The sequence below is a fragment of the Sphaeramia orbicularis genome, chromosome 21 (assembly GCF_902148855.1).
Source record: "Sphaeramia orbicularis chromosome 21, fSphaOr1.1, whole genome shotgun sequence".
Taxonomy (NCBI): domain Eukaryota; kingdom Metazoa; phylum Chordata; class Actinopteri; order Kurtiformes; family Apogonidae; genus Sphaeramia; species Sphaeramia orbicularis.
Genome location: NC_043977.1, coordinates 7,989,098 through 8,009,289, shown reverse-complemented (window position 1 = coordinate 8,009,289; position 20,192 = coordinate 7,989,098). Strand labels below are relative to the sequence as shown.

Below are 20,192 nucleotides of genomic sequence, written 5' to 3'. Positions count from 1 at the left end.
GAGAAGGCCCCAAATGAAACCAGTGGAGGAGGCAGCTGAGCCAGGGCCCATGCAGGTGGAGTTAACAGCCACAGAGGGGGAGAAGGAGGGGGAGACAGAAGCATCAGGGCGGGGGAGGAGAGCCAGATGAGCCTTTCAGCAGTGACCCGGGTCGTTGGGGAAACAACTTTGACCAGCAACAGGTACACGCATACTGGGTGAAAATGGGACCAGAGACGAGCCAAAATCCAGACACTGTGTGCATCAGAGCGTGTATACAAGCAGGGCCACCTTAACCTAATGGTAGGCCCCGGGGCTGAGGGAGGTGTTGTAGGCCCCCCTGTCCCATCCTTCAAAATTACCAAGCCTCATTATAAAATATAATATCTTGGTAATCTATAACAGCGAGTAGATTGTAACCAAGATGGATGGAAGTTTGACTTCATGATAAAAATTATTGTCACCAACCATCAACTGTCAGGAAAAACAATTATTTAACAGCAGCAACAGATCAAACTATAAAGCCTGAGAACCCATGCACCTGCACATAGGCGTAAACTCAACCCCCCCCAGCTCACACAAACACACACAGCACCATGGACAGTGACATGGAGATAAAGTGCTTCTCCTGTATGGCTTTCAATGGGGAGGAACTTTACAAAGTGCTCTTCTATACAGCCCTCTGGCGATACATAGCACAGAATGAAAGTCAGCGGGTCCAGATGTGGAATATCTGGTGTGGGGTCCACACTGAAAGCAAAATACTTTGCAACTTTCACTCGACTGATATTTTCATCCAGCACCTTCTGTGCCATCAGCTGTATGAATTCCTCACACACATTTAGAGAAAGGTTGGATGGAGTTCCTCTGTCAGTGTTTCCATATTTTTCAAAATGAGCCTTTAAAAAAGGATCATACTGGCTGATCAGTTCCATACTACCCAAATCATTTCCATAGTTGGTGTCTCCAAACCTGTGGCTATCACTCTTGAAAGCTAGCCCACGCTCAGCTAAATACTTAACAGCAACAACCCTCTGTAGAACCTGTGTCCAATACTCACACTCCTCATCCAACTGTTTTTTTAGTTCTGAGTCCACTGTCCCACGGCCAGCTGCTTGATTGATATAAGCGATCATGGCCTTTCTGTGGGTGTCACCAGTTTCGTGTTCTGCTGTGCGATCACCTGCATGTTTCCAATCTGAATATCCCCCATTAGCAAATACCGACTTTTCATTTTTCTCACCAAATATCTTGCATGCAAAACAAAACACACTGCCTGCTGATGGTGAATAACAGCCATTCTCTACTAACACACTCTCCGTTATTTAGTTTGTGGCTGAAATGAGTTCTAGAACAATCCCGTCTCTAGTTACTGCTATGCTCCGCCATGTAGAGCCGGGTTTTTTTTGCCACTCAGTCTGACTTAGAGGGGCGTGGCCCAGGGGGGAAGTGATGTATGTGCATTCCCTGTATACGTGCGGTTCTTGTCCTTCAAAAAACACAATGCAGAGTCCGACACCACCGGTTACACTGTTACTACATTTTATTGAACTCTACAGATGGTTAAAATTTGAAGAATCTTTGGTTCATATGATTGAAATTTATTGCTTTTTCTGAGGGTATCGGGTACAAAAAATTAAATATATGTTTATGAATATAAAATTGTCCTTATAAAATGAAAAGATTGATTGTAAATGGTATTTTAGAATTTGAGTTGTCAAAATGTGTACTTGTATTGTTGTCTGTCATTCTATGGTGTTGATGTTGGTGTTTCATGTGAGGTGTGGTGATGGTCAAACGAATCTCAGACTCTGTCCAGCCCGTTGCTTCACCAAAGAGTTCATTACCAGAGGCCTCATTAAGCATTGTTCAATACTGCCATCTGTTGGGCAAATGACAGAAGGACAGGCAATGCCATGTGAACTAGGGGATGATTTGGGTCCAGTTATAAGGAGAAGTCATGCAATACCTCCTATGACTAAACTCCTCCATCGTTACATTTCCTTGCGTCTGAATCATTTCAGCGTACTGTCTCCATGACAACAACAAATAGCGCATGCAAAATCCTCATTAAAATAAGGCGGTCTCCAAGACTTTGCACCTGTTGTCATTTGCACAGGAAATCTGAGTCGATCACCCGTGACACGTAAATCAATAGCAGCACATTTTTTAGTGCAAGCAAGATAATTTGCGCCCGTTATTTGCGATCTTCGTAAATCAGGCCCTTAGTTTGAACACTGAACAGGACATAAGTCACATAATCTTAAACTGAACTTCTTCATCATATTCCTGTTTTTCAGTGATCACCACACGCTGCTTTTACCAGGAATCAATTAAAGCTGAGATTCAATAGAACGTCTTTGATTCTGCAGGAAATATGATATCTTATCACAGCTGACTGTTGGTGAAGATACAAACTAATTCTATAAAATAATATCAATAATAGAAAAAAACAGTAATTAGTGACTAGATAAATATTTTGAGGTCCAACCAAATGGTGCTTCAGTCGTCTCACAACCAGTGCATTTGGAATCACCTGAGGACAATCTGATTCAGTCTGTAATAGAATTATTACTTGGACAAAACAATGACCTGAAACACGAGAGCGGAGGAACTGAGGGATTCATTCCTCTTTAACATTAAGAAGAAAAAAAGAAGTGGCAAAACAGTCCTCTTATCTCACAGTGAAATAACTTTGTGTTCTGCTGTAATAAGTTCCTGGATCTTTAAATGACGACCCTCCATGTTACAGAATAACTTAATAAGCACAGGGTCAAAGGTTAACAGAGGTGGAGGAGGGATTTCATTGACCCCTCAGTGACTGTGATCACCTTCTGTGACCAACTTTTCAATGATTAAACCTACCAATATGCTTTAAAAAGTAAGGAATAGTGGAGTTTCTCAGCTTTCTAGGGGTTCCACATGTGTATTACCTGGGCCCACTGACGATCTGTGGTGAATGTGTTTAAGGATTAGTATCGATTCATTATTATTTCTTCATTTTAGTCAATAAATGGATGTAACTTAAGAAAGGTTAGATGCAGATCAGGGGTGTTAAACATAAGGCCTGCGGCCCAAAACCAACCTGCAAAAGGGTCCAGTAAATATAAAATCATTTAGAAGTCTAAAACTAAGTCAAAGTAAAACTTTGTAAACCAGTGGTTCATCACCTTTTTTGGCTCCTGACCCCATTTTAACATCACAAATTTCTGGCGACCCCAGACATTCAAAACAGAGACATTTTTTTGCTAAAGCTAATTTGTTTTTGATCATGTAATAGATTACTTACTATGCTGCGAATAAATGTTAATTTTAGAGGATATTTATTCTATACAATGTATATTATTATGGACAGAGGCAGAAAATCCAGGTGTAGATTACTGCACAAAGGGAGAACTGGACTTTCCTTGGCCAGGATATGTACAGTCAGTCCAGCTGTGATTTACAAGGAGGACAATTAATACTGAACAAACGAGAACTGAAACTATGAATTATGAAAGAGCTGCAGCATCTGAAACTGACCACAATGAACATTTGACAGAGAAACAGAACCACAGAGAAACTGAACCACAGTGCTTCAGTTTCAGCTTCACAGTTTGTCGTTTATGTAATATGATTGTCTCTCTCAACTCACCATATATTTTTTATTAGTATCCTTTTATTTTTATCAATTCCCAGAAATTCCAGGTGACCCCACGTGGGTCCCAACTCCAAGGTTGAAAAACACTGTTGTAAAGGCTCTGAGTTACAATATATTAAATTAATTCAGAAAATGAATATGCAAAATTGTGGCTCTGAAATAGGCAGAATCTGTGCTGATTGACATTAAATGTCAGAAAACTCAATAAACTACGGTATTTTATGTCATGAGCCACAAAAGCTTTTCTTGGTCTGAGTAGAAACACTGGTCTCATGCTATATTGGGTTACATATATTAAGAGTTGTTATAGCTCAGTCCATATATACTCCTTCTAAGGACTATTATTACTTATTTTATTTATTTATTTATTTAACCTTTACTTAACCAGGAAAATCCCACGGAGATCTTACCTGAGACTAGAACTCACAGTGATGTGTTGACACTTTACAATTAGCATCATAAACTGAATCAACCACTCAGAAGACATTCTTATCCAAAATATGTCCATCATCCAACACAGATTATAAAGTTGAAGCAACAAGCCATTTTTTTGCATTAAAAGAAAAGAGAAAGAAAAACACCACTTGTTTTAATGCAAATATTAGAAGCATTCTGGCTCTTTATTAGTCTTTATAAAGCTTATTAATGACTTGTATATGTCTATATCTATATCTTGTACATGCATAACTATTAATGAAGCAACAATGTAAAGAAAAGTGGGACAATGGGACAAAGTTCCCCAAAAACAACATGAGAGACTGTTGAAGTGATCCACAAAGTAATTCAACTCATTAAAGGATGCTGTACATACATTCCTTCAGTACTCATTAAAACAACATCACCACATCTTTAATTGAACATACTTCTACATTCATGGTAACAACTCACAATTACTTATTGTGTGATGAAATTTCCATCATGTATGAACTTACATTAGTTCTTTTATGGTCAGAGATGTCAGCCATGGTTTAAACAGGAAGTCATCACATGAACCACAACTTCTTCATTCACTGTTCACTCAGTCATTCTCTCAAGATCAGTAACATGGGAGTATTCAGGTTTTTTTTTTTTTTTTTTTTTTAAATGACCCTCCTATTATTTTGTTGTTATTTGCATTTCTAATGAAACTTGTCCAAACTACAGTATGTCTTCACTATTGTCTTGCCTTTCAGTATTGGTTTAATCACAGCCATTATACTTCTGCCATAACTTTAATGTATTCAAATTCATGTTGTCAACATCTCATCTGCTTATAAACTAGAGCCCAACCGATATGGGATTTTTGGGGCTGATGCTGACACCGATATTAGGGGCTAAAAAAAGCCGATATCCAATATATCGGCCGATATCCAATATTGGCCGATAACCGATATATTGGCCGATATATGAAATAAGAACACTGATCTACACAGGATATAATATCTTATATTAGATATTTGTGGACAGGTGGAGTAACCGTTGCATAAATCTTTGTTTATCTTACAAAGATAATTTACACAACTTTCAAATGCAGACTATGCAATCACAAAAATAATTAGAGCAAAAAATATTACTGACCACAAAATGATGTTTTCCTTCACAAATTTGGATGTGTCTGCCTCACGGCACTACAACTTCCCATGTGGACTAAGGACTAAACTGAGCATGTGCAGAGTGAATTAGGTGAGTCCTAAGTTGTTCCTGATTGGAGCAATTGCAAGAGTTACAACTGACCTGTGTTACAACTGCCATGGTCTCCCATACACTATTAATACCCAAGTGTGCCAGCAGAAAGGGGGCGGGGTCTGTGATTTTCACTGGAGGGGTAGCTCTGTGATTATGTGACCGCTAATCCCCCTGCTCCGTCCGCCCCCCTCCATCCAAAAATCACGGCCCAACCCCCCCGCCCCGTTCCGAAAAGGAAGGACTGCTAAGCTAATCACCCCCGCTCCAGCTCCGACCAACCCCCCCCCCCCCCCCAACAACCCCATGAACTATTGAACTGTTCACCCCCACACACACCCATGTCTGATGTCCGTGCACTTCCTGTCTACCTCACAGTTTCATTCTGCAGGCACGCCTGGGTGTTAATAGTGTAGGGGAGACCGGGGACAGTTGTAACCCAGATCAGTTGCAACTCTTGCAATTGCTCCAATTAGGAACAATTTAGGACTCACCTAATTCACTCTGCATATGCTCAGTTTAGTCCTTAGTCCACATGGAAGTTGTAGTGCCGTGAGGCAGACACATCCAAATTTGTGAGTGAAACCATCATTTTGTGGTCAGTCATATTTTTTGCTCTAATTATTTTTGTGATTGCATAGTTTGCTATGTAGTTGGACTCATTAAAGGTAGGTGTCGCTTACATTTTAAACAAAGATTTACCAAACAATTTTTTTTGTCACTTATAAAATATAGACTTACATCTTTTTCAAAAGTCTGCTCTAACCAGCATAAAAACTACCACATCTACAACCCATGGTTCCACATGGGTCACAGACTAGTCTAATATAAGACTATTATACAGCATTTGAAAGTTGTGTAAATTATCTTTGTGAGATAAACAAAGATTTATGCAACTCTTAATCCACCTGTCCCCAAATATCTAATATAAGATTAATATATTCTCTGTAGATCGATGTTTGTTTTTCATATATCAGCCAATATATCGGTTATCGACCAATATTGGTATCAACCAATATATTGGATATCAGCTTTTTTTTAAATCCCCCAGTATCAATATTGGCATCGGCCCCAAAAATCCCATATCGCTCGGGCTCTACTTCATATACAAACATCAGAACCTGTTGGATACCCCGAAGAAAACTGAGAAGAGAAAAAAAGCTGTGATATGAGACGCAAAAACAAGAGGATTTTGTTTTAACAGCACTTGGAAAGTATTGTCTTCAAACACATGACTACAGTTATTTCTCACAGATCCAACGACGAGGGTCATTACAGTTCACGTCATTCCATCGGCCATAATGCAAGGTTTCTCCACAGTCCTCTCCACCAGAATCCAAATCATCGTTAGGCTCACCTGTATCCCAGAACCTAGGAACGCAGGAGTAAAGGTAAATCTGTGACTGAGACCAGTGCATTATTATTATTTCAACCAGAGTAAAGAACATTTGTTTCTTACGACAGAGTGACTGGAGATCCATCGACCCATGACCAGGTTCCCTCCTGTTCACGATCACTCAGACCGATCCAGTACCTCATGTTTAACCATGAGATGAAGACCTGTAAAGTATAGAAATGCACCACTAAGAACCTACACCGACTGATCTGTAACTATAATTGACATGGATTGATAGGACCAGTGGTTCATCGGTTACTCATAAAGACCCAAACATCCACTGGTGTCCAAAACCACCTACTGATCTAAACTGTTTAATACCTGATGATCCACTAATCCTGTCAATACATGTCAATAATTGGTGTCCAATACAGTTCTTCATCTTTTCATGGACATCAGATATGACCCATTTGGACGTTCAGAGGCTCCATAGTTACCAAGTTTATTATCGTTAACAAAGGAAATGACGAAAACTAGATTTGAGAAAACATTCTAGTCATTTTCACTTCATACTTCATTTTCGTCTTTGTCAGTGTTGGATTGATATGAAATCAATTTATTTGGCTCCAGCAATTTTAGCTGGTGGCACCATACAGCACTTCATGGTCTGTCACTTCTCGTCACTTGTGTTTTAGAGTTGGCTTCTCGTGCCCACTCTACCTGGAAACATGAAAACTAAAGTTGAGAGAACGCAGCAGAGTCCTGTCTGGGATTAATGTGAATACAACAGTGAGGAAGATAAAAGATATGAAAAATCTAAACTAAAACTAAGCATTTAGAAAAAAATGAAAACTAATAAAAACCAGCAAACTTGCTATAAAAACTAATTAAAACTAACTTAATTAGAGGATAAAAGTCAAAACTAAATAAAATTAAACTGTAATGAAAAATCCAAAACTATTAGAACCTTGGTCGTTACCGTGTAAACACTGTCATCGTCTTCGACCCATGGAGTTAGATCAGTGACAGTGGATGGAGATACTTGATTTAAGTTCAGTTAATGATCAATTTTGTTGAAAAAATAACCTTTCACTTTAATCTGAGCTTTTATGAACATCTACATGATCAGTGAACTAAATGTAGGAAAATACATGATTTTCATGGAAACAATGCAAAACTCAGAGGGTAAGATAGATAGATAGATAGATAGATAGATAGATAGATAGATAGATAGATAGATAGATAGATAGCGTTATTAGTCATTTCTCACATGGTATTTACAGAAAAACAGTGGCTGAAATGAAATACTGTTTCTCATTAGTATCTGACAATGCAAACAGTGCAGTTAAAAAGACAGTGTAAAAAAGTGAGCATTAAAAATATAAATAAAGTTAAAACCACAGTGAATATAATTTGCAAAATGTAACACCGTTCACACAAAATGAGCAGCAGTCCTGTCATGGAGAGGGTTGAATGTGGATGTGGATGTGTGTGTTCTGTGTCTGAGGATTGAAAAGAGAGCACAGTCCATTTGATGTGGATGGCGGGGGGGGGGGGGGGGGGGGGGCAGTCTGTTGAGAGTTCACACAGTATGGGTGTGTGAGTGTAAGGATGGGGAGAGGGCACAGTCTGTTAATATTATGATAAATGGTGTTAAGTCACTTCAGAATGGTTCAATTTAGAGGAAAAAAAACATGGGAACTGTCACAAAAGTAGCACTGGGTCTTTATGGGTTAAAATCTTATAAGGAGACGCCTTTGGTTGATGGTGGACATTAAGGTCTTTGAGGGTTCTTTACATTTGACACCGTTGTTTCTGTACAAATATATCAAAACATGAAGGTGCTTAAGGGTAAAACAGCAGGATGTTTTAGGTTTGTGTGACCTGAAAACCAGTGTAAATTCACACATCGTACCTGTTCTTCTTCTGTGTCGACGATCAGTAGATCTGCACTTTTGTTTCTACAGTTGTCTCTGGCCGTTTCCCAGGATCCTACCGCAGTTGAAAAGAAGTAACAGCTGTCGCTGAACAGTTTCCATCCTTTAGGACACGTTCTCACTGAAAGAAAAAACAGAAACGACAAATATTTACAGCACACACAAGGTTTTAATGACAAGTGGAGAACAGAAAACATTTTGATTATTTATTATTAGTTGTAGTAGTAGTATTACGTAGACAAGTAAATATATAGATATTATATAATATGATTATATTATATAATATGATATATTGGTGGTAGTAGTAGTAGTAGTACTAGTAGTAGTGGTGTTAGTCATAGTAGTATTAGTAGTAGTAGTGTTAGTAGTAGTATGTCTGTAATGTACACGTGTAAATGATAAACTGAGACTTGTGTTTTATTTTTCTTTATAAATTTAGGCAGTTGATGTTCACACTTTTAAAGGATAATTTGCAAATGCAAACATTTTCGTGACATAATTAACCATTTATTATTATTATTATTATGATAATTTTTTACTAGTGTGGCCCAAGGGTGTTTCTAGGACCTGACCTTTGGGGGGGCTCAGCCCCCAGGAAGCAGCTGACATCTGTTCTTGACACAGAATTATTAGGCTATTGAAGTGAATCCAGGTTTTAAATTTCTTAGAAAAGCCAAAGATTTTTCATAAAAGCATATATAACAAGAATGTGTGATAATCCAACCATGATGTATGTACAAGTTCCACTGACATACAGTCCCACCACTATATATATCAGCCGTTTGACCAGATGAGAGTCTAACATCATCTTAAACCTATGATGTATAATATTAATGATTAAGGATGAACAGTGTTTAGCTTTTCTCCAAAATTAGTGAATGTAAACTGAGCAGAAGGCTCAGGTGACCACAGCTGTCTATTATATTGTGGCTCAGCTTTTTTGGCCTGTTAAGGGATAGAAGACCATATTGAACTTGAGGCTATTTTGGGACTATTTCTAAAAGCCTATGCCTTCTAAGTGTGATGTAGTACTGTGTAAATATGATATGGAATCATGTGCTGTCCATGGCATGGAGGAAGGTAGTTCATGTCTCAGTACATACCCCTATTACACCAACCAAAAAGAACCTGGTGCTAGTTCAGTGCCGTTGCTACAGCCAGTGCTTAACTGGTTCCAACCTGGTGCTTCCAAAGAACCAGTTTGCTTTTCCATATGCTAAGAGCTAATCGGAGCCGCGTCATTACATCATAGTCAAACGTGATCATGTGACTGGGTCTGGTGTGGGTGACGCTCTACCAGAAGCAAGTGCTGCTCTTGTGTTTACAGCCTATATTGTAATCCACAGGCAAAAAACACAAATACTCACTCTGTGGCATTTTTGATGAACATAAGTGTGTGGGTTTCTATACGTAGAAACATAGTGTAAAAATAGTCTGTAAACAGATAATTAGTGAGGTCAGCAGAACAGTATTGTTACCCAAGTTTATGTGAGACACAGAAAAACACGGAAAAATGAACTGTATGCATTTCAAATGGGTTTATTCACACTAAAGTAAAAAAGAAAAGGTGAAAATGAAAAAATGCTTTAAAAGCTTTACAAAGGGGAAGAAAAACCCAGGTGCTGTTGCTGTGAATCTGCCTCCTGGTCCATGGACAACAACTGTAAAGAAAAAAACAAAAGAAACTGTGCTTTAATTTGACATGTTCTTCATAATGTGGACAATAAATCCTGTCTACTGGAACACGGTTCAGTTAACTACTGTTAGAACCAGAACCCTGTCTACTGGAACACGGTTCAGTTAACTACTGTTAGAACCAGAACCCTGTCTACTGGAACACGGTTCAGTTAACTACTGTTAGAACCAGAACCCTGTCTACTGGAACACGGTTCAGTTAACTACTGTTAGAACCAGAACCCTGTCTACTGGAACACGGTTCAGTTAACTTCTGGGTTCAGTTCTACCTTATATCAACCTACCGAGGAAACAGCGTTTCAGAGAAAACACAGAAATGTTATTGTTAGCTTGCTGTTAGCATACCAGTAGCTAGCATTTTAACGTCCATAACGTTTGTAGCTCGCTTTAATCTCTAAAGTTGACTTTTTGTGAGCCATTAACCATGCATTTAAGAAACAAAACTTACCAGTGTCGTTTGCCGTCATTTGAACAACAGACTCGTCCACAGTCCAAAGCCTCCAGTCCGTGTTTGCTGTGTCCCAGTTCAGTGCACCAGTAGTCAGATTCATCGGCCTGTCCCATAAAGTCAGACACCACAAGCGGATAGAGACAGAAGGTCAGTCGCGCGCTGATTGGCTGACCAATCCACGTGACTATATGCTTCAAGATAGCTTTTCTCCGAACAAGAAGTTTGACCAACAAAATCGGAAACTGTTTAAAACCACAAGAAAAGTACCAAAGAAAAATCTGAGGGTGTTTCCACAACTGGATCGATTGGAGCCGTTGTTACAGAACAGGTCTTTGGCTCGGTTCCATCGTTCATATGTGAAAGCAGTAATCGCACTCCATTCCAGTACTAAACAACTGCGCTGAGACCACTTTGAAGAGGTGGTCTGAGCACGGCTGCAGTCGCTCCGCAGAGTAGTTCGTTTCCAGTGTGAACATGAGCACAGTGATAGACATAGACACCTGCAGTTTTCTCTGCCACTCTGTGTCACCTGTATGTTAGCTGTGTGATCGGGTGTGCATGCAGGTCCAATAGTAGATATTAGAGCCCGACCGATTAACCGGCCGATTATAGCGTATCACCAGTTAATCAACATCGGCCAATATGTAGCCGATGTGGCCGATATATTAACTTTTTTTGCTGCGCAGAGATTCTGTCGCTCGCTGCCCCTGTATGTGTGTGTGTGTGTGTGTGTGTGTGTGTGTGCGCTGCCCGGAGAGTAAGAGGAACTTTAAAGTCAGGTAGTTTCACTTTCACTCCTGCTCGGACAATGACACTATCACCCCCACACACACAATCACATAATCATGGAGCTACCCCCCCCTCCGTTCGCGTGCTGTGACAAGGATGGGCAGTTTATCTCCCCCCGGCCAAAAATCACAGAGTGCTACCGCACGCTCTGATGAGGATGGATCGCAACACCCCCCCCCCCCCATCTTATAAAGTATTCACCCCCCACACACACCCATGTCCGTGCATTTCCTGTCTGCCTCACAGTTTCATTCTGCAGACAGGCCAGGGTGTTAATAGTGTAGGGGAGACCGGGGACAGTTTTAACACAGGTCACTTGTCACTCTTGCAGTTGCTCCAATCAGGAACAACTTAGGACTCACCTAATTGACTCTGCACATGCTCAGTTTAGTCCTTAGTCCACATAAGAAGTTGTAGTGCCATGAAGCAGACACATCCAAATTTGAGTGAAAACATAATTGTAGTTAGTAAATATTTTTTGCTCTAATTATTTTTGTGATTGCATAGTTTGCATTTGAAAGTTGTGTAAATCATATTTGTGAGATAAACAAAGATTTATGCAACTGTTTATCCACCTGTCCACAATTAACTGATAAAAGATTATGATATCCTGTGTAGATCAGTGTTCTTATTTCACATATTGGTTATCAGCCAATATCGGATATCGGCCGATATATTAGATATCGGCTCTTTTTAGCCCCCAATATCAGTATCGGCATCGGCCGCAAAAATCCCATATCGGTCAGGCTCTAGTAGATATCTAATCATACCACGGAGCATGGATGTTAGACCATGGATGTCTGTTTGAATATTCATGTCCATGTGGACTACCACGCATCACATCAGGTCACAACCACAACTTCTACACATGAGAAACTGATTGGGGGGAAAAAAACTGTTTATCCTGGTTGAGTTGAGAAAATTAAGAAACCAAGCAAATAAACAACAAGCTAAATGTAGTCGGAGCATTACTTTCAATCCAAAGAGTCCATGGGGACAGTTTTCTTTAGTTTCAGTATCTGTCTCAACTGTACCATGTACACGTATAAACAGTATGGAAACGTTGAGTCACGTGGATCAGTCAACCAATCAGCGCCCGGCTGACCTTCTGTCTCCATCCGCTTGTTCAGACACCGGCTCTGAACCAGCCCTGGAACCAGTTTATTTGGAAAAGGGGTATGTGTGTTACAATGGTAGACGAGTGCAAGCAAGGTTGCAGTGAAAACGTGGACTGGAGTTTCAGTGATGTGGGCACACTCTATATGGACAAGTGGAATGGACTGGATAACGACGCACTGAAGCGGCTCTCTATGAAGTGAAGGGAAACTGACAGATTTATGATCATATTTAAGTTAATAATGAAAGGTTATATGATTATTTATTTAAACTCATTCTGGCCACATTATATTGAATTGTCAGCACTTTTTTGTAAAATAAATAAATAATAATAATAAAAAGTGCCACATTATTTAGGGGGGGCTTAGGAATATTTTAGGGGGGCTGAAGCCCCCCTAAAATAGGCCTAGTGACACCACTGCCTCTAACTCTCTCATCACTGTCAGTCACAGTTTACTGCTTTGAATGCACAAACATGATTGGCTGAGTGGTATCACATGGGATGGTTCTACATACATGTAATTGGTCTGTGCATTTCCTCATCTACTGTATGCTGTACTGGTTAAAATAGAAGCCCTCCACCACTGTAGGTCAGGGTCCGTATGGGACGGCCTCTGGGTCTGGACCCGGACTGTGGTCCACCTGTTAGTGACCACTGGTATAGTTTCTTATTGTCAACATTTGGTATGGGCGGTGGTCCGAATGGGCCAGGCTGTAAAAAGTGTGTCGGACCATCGGACCGGTGCCAATGTTGAGCCCTGATGCTATCACATGTCTAATGTTTAATATTGAATGACTGAACTCACCTTGAATTCTTTAAACAGATCTGGGTGCCTGTCTCGAAGGTGCTTTGATAAGTTCATGGTATCCCCGCCTTCGTTTGAATTCTGCGGTGGCAGTGTTTACACAGTGGCTTATGTGTGTCAATAACCACGTCGTAGTAGTCTACCTGAAATACTTCCATACTTGACTGTTGGTCCTGTTTTGTCCATTACATGAGGAGTAGCATTAGCTGCAGCTGTGTCCATTCTTTCATGACTTGCTGTAACTGTTGCATGTGTACTGTCGGTGCGTACTGCCCCCATCAATTCCAGAAGAGTATTACCCTACTGATGGTATCGATTCTTATACAGGCATCGGTTTTTCCATTTCTTAAAAAAAAAAAAAGAGTATCAACAGTTCTTTTTTCATCGTAGTATCGAATCGTATCATAAGTATTAGTTCTCCTGACATCCCTAATCTAAACCAGTGTTTTTCAACCTTGGGTTGGGACCCCACGTGGGGTTGCCTGCAGTTCAAATGGAGTCACCTGAAATTTGTAGTAATTGAGTTGAGAGACAATCACAGCTGAAACTGCAGCACTGTGGTTCTGTTTGTGTCAAATGTTCATTGTGGTCAGTTTCAGATGCTGCAGCTCTTTCATAATTCATAGTTTGAGTTATTTGGTGCAGTATTAATTGTCCTCCTTGTAAATCCAAACTGGATTGACTGTACATATCCTGACCAAGGAACATAAAATTCTCACTTTGTGCAGTAATCTACACCAGGATTTACTGCCTCCATCCATAATAATATACAATATATAGATTAAATGTCCTCTAAAATTAACGTTTATTTGCAATATAGTATAAAAGTACTATTACATGATCAAAAACAAATTAGCTTTAGCAAAAAATGTCTCCATTTTGAATGTTTGGGGTCGCCAGAAATTTGTAATGTTAAAATGGGGTCACGAGTCAAAAAAGGTTGGAAACCACTGATCTAAACCATGAATTTTCGATTATCGCATTTCAGTGATGTTGGTTTTATCTTCATTTAACTGATGCCACACGTTTACATCTTTTTGACAATCAACCAGACTAAATCATCTGGTTTATAATCATGTATTATCAGCGTAACTGTGACAGGAAATGTTTTATTTCCTGATCAAAGTGGCATGAAGATTGCGATAAGAGTTTCTGGTGAAGTATTGCAATGTGAGACATGAAACAAATGCTAAGAAAGAGAACCATTAGTTTTTAGCTTACCGGCCGACAGACTGTAAGCTATTGTCGTCATGCGGCGTCCGGCGGCAGCGTCATCGTCTGTCGTCCTTTACAAAAATTTCAATCATCTTCTCCGAAACTACAATTCCGATTGACTTCAAACTTGGTATACAGCTTCTTTATGATGATGTCAACAAAAGTTAGTGAAATTATTTGGATCCGGATCTGATTTTGGATTTGGTGCGACTTTGAAAAATGTCCCCATTATAAGAGATAGGAAGTGGATCAATGCAATAACTCAGTGAATATAAATGATATCCAGTGTAAATTTCTCCAGTCCAGCCCTGATGGGGAGATGACCAAAACATAATGTCCACATGCTGATCAGGATCTCCTGGATCCGGGAACTGACGGAAAATTTAACATGGGCTCTTATGGGGAAAAAAATTCAGTCGTCTTTTTCTCCCAAACTCCAGTTCTGATTGACTTCAAACTTGGTATACAGCTTCTGTATGATGATGTCAACACAAGGTATTGCAATTATTTCGATCCGGATCTGTTTCTGGATTTGGTGCGAATTTGAAAAATTTTCCCATTATAACAGATAGGAAGTGGATTGATCCAATAAATCAGTATCCTGGAATTTGAATTTTTTACAGATCTGATTGGAATATGACCAAAACATGGGCTATTTCTGTAATATAATAAATACACAGAACTGGGTGAGAATAAATGGCATCTGGATACATTTCCCAAAGTTTTTAATTTGGCCGGTAAGCTACAGGGCCATTGGTCCTATTTTTCTGCTTAAGAATTAATAAACCAAAAATGGTTGTCTAAGAATAACTAATAATTAATGCCAACAACCATCTCGAATGAAAGCCCCCCGGTGTTTGAATGGACAGAACTTATTCATTTGTGAGGCTAATGACATTCATTTTGCCTTCTGTTAATGTAATTATACTTGTTTTTCTTTTGTTCAGACAAGGTATAGTTTTTAGATATTACTCACTGGACAGTTTCGACTGTGACTCCAGTCTTCCTCAGAAGCGTCATCCGACGAGCTGTTGACGTGTCACTTATCAGCTGGATGGGCACTGATTGGTCCCCCTCGTCCTGGGACTGTACACCCTATCACCCATTTGGGATTCCCTCCTCCAAAGACCACCCAAGGTGGGGGAGGCGTGGTTGGCTCGACAGGCTCTGATTGGTCCGTCGAGCCGACTAGCTGATAAATGGCACGTCAGCAGCTCGTCAGATGATGCTTCTGAGGAAGACTGGAGTCACAGTCGAAACTGTCCAGCAGGGTAACACCTAAAAACTATACCTTGTATGAAGAAAAGAAAAAAAGAAAAGTATATTTCTTCATTTGTGTTTATATGTCATTAATAGACTGTTGAAACACATTACAGAACATGGACATAGTGATCTGTTGGTTGTTAAATAGTGATCTGTCAGAGGTCATTGGTTACTGGAATTCATATATTTTCTGTTTATTTATAAGGGACATATTTTACCTCACTTCAAATATTAACAGGCCCATTCCCAGTGAGAAACGTGATAGTTTAATGCTACGTGTAGACCCTCCAGTCCTGTTGTGTTGTAGATAAATAACTGACAACCATTTTTCAGCTGCAGTTTTCTTTGTTTTTTTAGAAATATTATGTGCCCTCAGTGACGGACTCACCCATCCCAAGCTTCTTCAGCTCCTGAGTGGCTTTGACGAGGCTGGCGTTCAGCCGGTCTCTCTCCTCCGTCAGGTTGGATATGTGGTCATTTCCCATCTGAACGTGGTCATGGAGCTTGGATTTCACGAAGAACAGATCTGTAGCCAAGGCACGTGTTGCAAGAAAATCTGGAAAAACGATGGAAATCAGTATTTACTAACTTTGGCATTACATGTGCACTATCATTGTCTTCAGTGATTGGAAAATATCAACAAAATGATATAGTTTTCAGAAAATTATCATTAGAACTTTATTTTTTCCCATCAGATCAATGGTCAAAGCAGAGTGGTGGAAAAAAGTTTTAGTTCACCCATTGAATCTGTCATATATTGCATTAAGAATCACTCTTAAATCATTGAACTGTGCCCAGTACTGTTCCATTCTCCAAACCAACATGCTCCATTCTGCACGTGCTCAGTTACATCGATGTGAAAATTGGATGTTTGAGCAAATTAATGAAACACATCCAGGACATGACATGTTGAAACTGACAACAATTTAGTTTTTTTATTTCTTGTTAACAATAAGCCAAAAAATCAGCTGCATTTGTTTGTGTCTGTCTGATGCAGCCACACATTTAGAAACTATGAAAAAGATTTTCCTGCAACTATTTTATGATAATATTTCAGATGATGTAAAATTTTAAGGGTGTCTGAAAACTTACTTCTACTGCAGTACTTTCAAGTATTTGGTCGTATTTCCTCCATTGAGATGTTTGATTTTCAGTTTAGTTTATGAAACATTTATCACCCCCAATGTTTTCATAAATACTAATTAATGATTTTTTGATCATTTTTAGTGCTGATTTTCTGATTTCCAAATATTCTAATCTGAGTTTGACCCTTTTCAGTGATGACTTGCCATTGCTGAACCCTCTTTAACCATAAAGATCACCATAACCATCACGGTTTGACTGGCAGCGCAGTGAGACGGCTTCGAAAGCAGAGCGACAACACATCTATTCAAATCTATAACGAAGGAAGTGACTTGCAACAGAAACAGAATGAAAGACGATTTGTCTTTATATGGCAATCCACGATGTGCAGCAAAAAGGCAAAGTGACTGTCCATGTTAGCAGACAGGTTGGAGGGCTTCAGAAGAAAAGTTAGAAAGTTTGAAAGAGTGATCATGATGTTGTTGTGGAAGGTGATGGAGGAACGTCAGCCTCACTTATAATTATGTCACATTTGAAGCAGAATATTAATCAGAGCAATGTTTACTTCATCTAACCACAGTGAAGTAATCTGATAATAACCTAAGCTACTTTTGTGTCAGTTCCCAAATGATTTTTTCTCTATATTTACCCTTTCTTAAGTGATGTACCATCATTTATTATAATATTGTCCTTCATATATTTAATTTCCTTTATTTAATGTAGATGTTCATGAAAACTCAGAGTAAATTCAAAGGATATTATATCAAAACAGAGAAAACTGAGGAAAAAGTCACATTTTCAGTAAATATATCATTAACGGAACATAAAAAATGTGTGTCCATCCACTGTCATTTATCAAACTCCATAAGTTTTACTGGTGAATCAATGTTGTAGAAGATGACAGTGTTTCCACGGTAACTATGGAGCCTCTGAACGTCCAAATGGGTCATATCTGATGACCATAAAAAGATGACAAACTGTATTTTACACCAACTCTTTCCATGTATTGATAAGATTAGTGGATCAACAGGTATTAAACACTTTAGATCAGGAGATGGTTTTGGTCACCAGTGGATGTTTGGGTCTTTATGGGTTCAGAACATTTTTACAATGTGGAGTCCATGAAGATGTGCAGCTGCTACAGTGGAAGCCAATGGTGACACAAGAGTCAACATGTGCATTAACAACCCAAGAAAGTATCAACAGTCACAGAATTTACTCTATTCAGAAGTTGATTCAAGTGGATGGTGTTTTTTTTACTTGGACCAAAGTGGAATTGGAGCTTTTACTGAAGGAAAAGATGTGAAAACTCGTTGCACTGTTGCAGCTTAAATCTGACAGAAAACGACAACACAGACCAACAGTTCATTAAAACATGGACCCAGACTCACAGTGGACTCTGACTCCGATGAGTCCGACGACCAGGAAACCACAGAGCAACCCCAGAAAGACAACAGCTCCACGTAAGCCCCTGTTTGAGACCTGAGGAGCTGAGGACAGGAAACAGACCAGAGAATAAAACAACAGTAACACTGAGACCAGTCTGGAAAACACATGTAGGAATCAGTACTCTCACCGGTCTGATGGGCCAAAGGTCTGGAATAGGCAGGTTTGTTCCTCAATGTCGTCATAAAGGTCGTCCATCTCCATTTTTCTTCAGGTTTTTAGGCTCAGACCTGCAGCACTGGCCAACATGTAAAAAAACAGATCATTACCGCTGTGGTGGAGGCTTTAAATGCCTTTTGCATGTTGTGTGTTCTGAAGGGAGTCGACTGATGTTATCATAGTTCACTGAAAACCACAATGTCTTCTGGCACAGTTCAGTCAGGGACATGCACTTCAATAAGTCCATGTGAAAGCATAATATGAACTGGAAAATGAAAACGTACAACAAAAAAAAAGTAAAAACATTTAGTTTTATGAAGGAGTTTGTTAATTCTTTAGAATCAAAGAACACTTGTCTACAGTTTCTTGGAAATTATCTGCATCAGATATTAAATGTGCAAAATGTTACATATATTAATAACATTAATTGCATTTTTTATTTTTTATTTTAGAAAAATAAAAAATTAACATTAATTGCAAAACAAATGACAAGTGCTGGTTTGCTGATGTTTTCAAGGTATATTATAGTGTTATTACACGTATATGGTGATTTATGTACATTTATCCAATAGATTTGTAAATGTTCCACTGATAGAACCTGTACAGTGAATGTATTGTCATGTACAGACAGTGTGTTGAAGTAGATCTGGTAGCTCTAACACTAATATTCCGTTGGAGTTAAACCTATTCTCTCATTAATTCTCAAATTTCACATCTTGACCCCAGACTGTATCTTGGAAACTTCAGCCAACCAACATTTTTGACTGGATTTTTCTTTATCAGTGACTCACATGTGGTAAAATTTCACTAGTTTTATTGTGGAAGCATTTGACTTGTAGACCAGTGGAATCAGACATGATCAGAGTATGTTTTGGCTGAAGTACTTTGGACTCAGGATTGAAAAGTCATAAAGATTCACTGTGTCCTTTTCTTAAACTGATTCCCAACAGGAGAACCTGAACCATCATGTTTATCAGAGGTCAGAGTCATGACCAGATGGATCTGAACAAACTGGTCTCAGCTGAAAATGTCACATCAAGGAGGATCCAGAAAGACCCTGATCAACTTGGTAAGAATATTCTATTGGTTTTGTTTGGAAATCCATGACATGAACGTGATTCGACACAAAACGACTCTCCAACTGTTTTGTTTCCAGTTTATTTTACGATGCTTCATTTCTAATGAAAGTGTACAAACAACAGTACATCCTCATTATGATCTTTTCAATACAAGATGTTCATCACACAGCTGTAACTTCCTTCATACAAAGGACGATTTGTCAACATGTCACATGTCTATAACCCACATCAAACCACACAAACACTGATCAGATGTTACAGCATGACCACTGACAGGAGAAGTGTTAACGATGTTATATTATCTATATCATAATACTGGAAGGGCTCAGAGTGTGTGTGTGTGTGTGTGTGTGTGTGTGTGTGTCTGTTTGTGTGTGTGTGTGTGTGTGTGTCTGTTTGTGTGTGTGTGTGTGTGTGTGTGTGTGTGCGTCAACACGATTCTGACAAATGTAGACATTTTTAACTGGCCAATTTAGTACCTACAGTTGAAGAATAGTCCCATCTCCACATTAAATATCTCAGCAAGTTGATAGGAC

The 20,192-nt window shown here is 39.2% G+C and overlaps 1 protein-coding gene across 1 annotated transcript; it reads right to left on the bottom strand.

Moving 5' to 3' along the window:
• Positions 1–6,129: 6,129 nt before the first annotated feature.
• Positions 6,130–18,665, bottom strand: LOC115411854 (CD209 antigen-like protein A). Its single transcript, XM_030124067.1, has 6 exons — positions 18,549–18,665; positions 18,364–18,462; positions 16,278–16,445; positions 8,533–8,675; positions 6,741–6,841; positions 6,130–6,652 (listed from the first exon to the last, which is right to left on the bottom strand). Exons 1-6 carry the CDS (start codon positions 18,601–18,603, stop codon positions 6,523–6,525), a joined length of 696 nt encoding a protein of 231 aa, XP_029979927.1. The 5' UTR covers positions 18,604–18,665; the 3' UTR covers positions 6,130–6,522.
• Between the last annotated feature and the right edge of the window lie 1,527 nt (positions 18,666–20,192).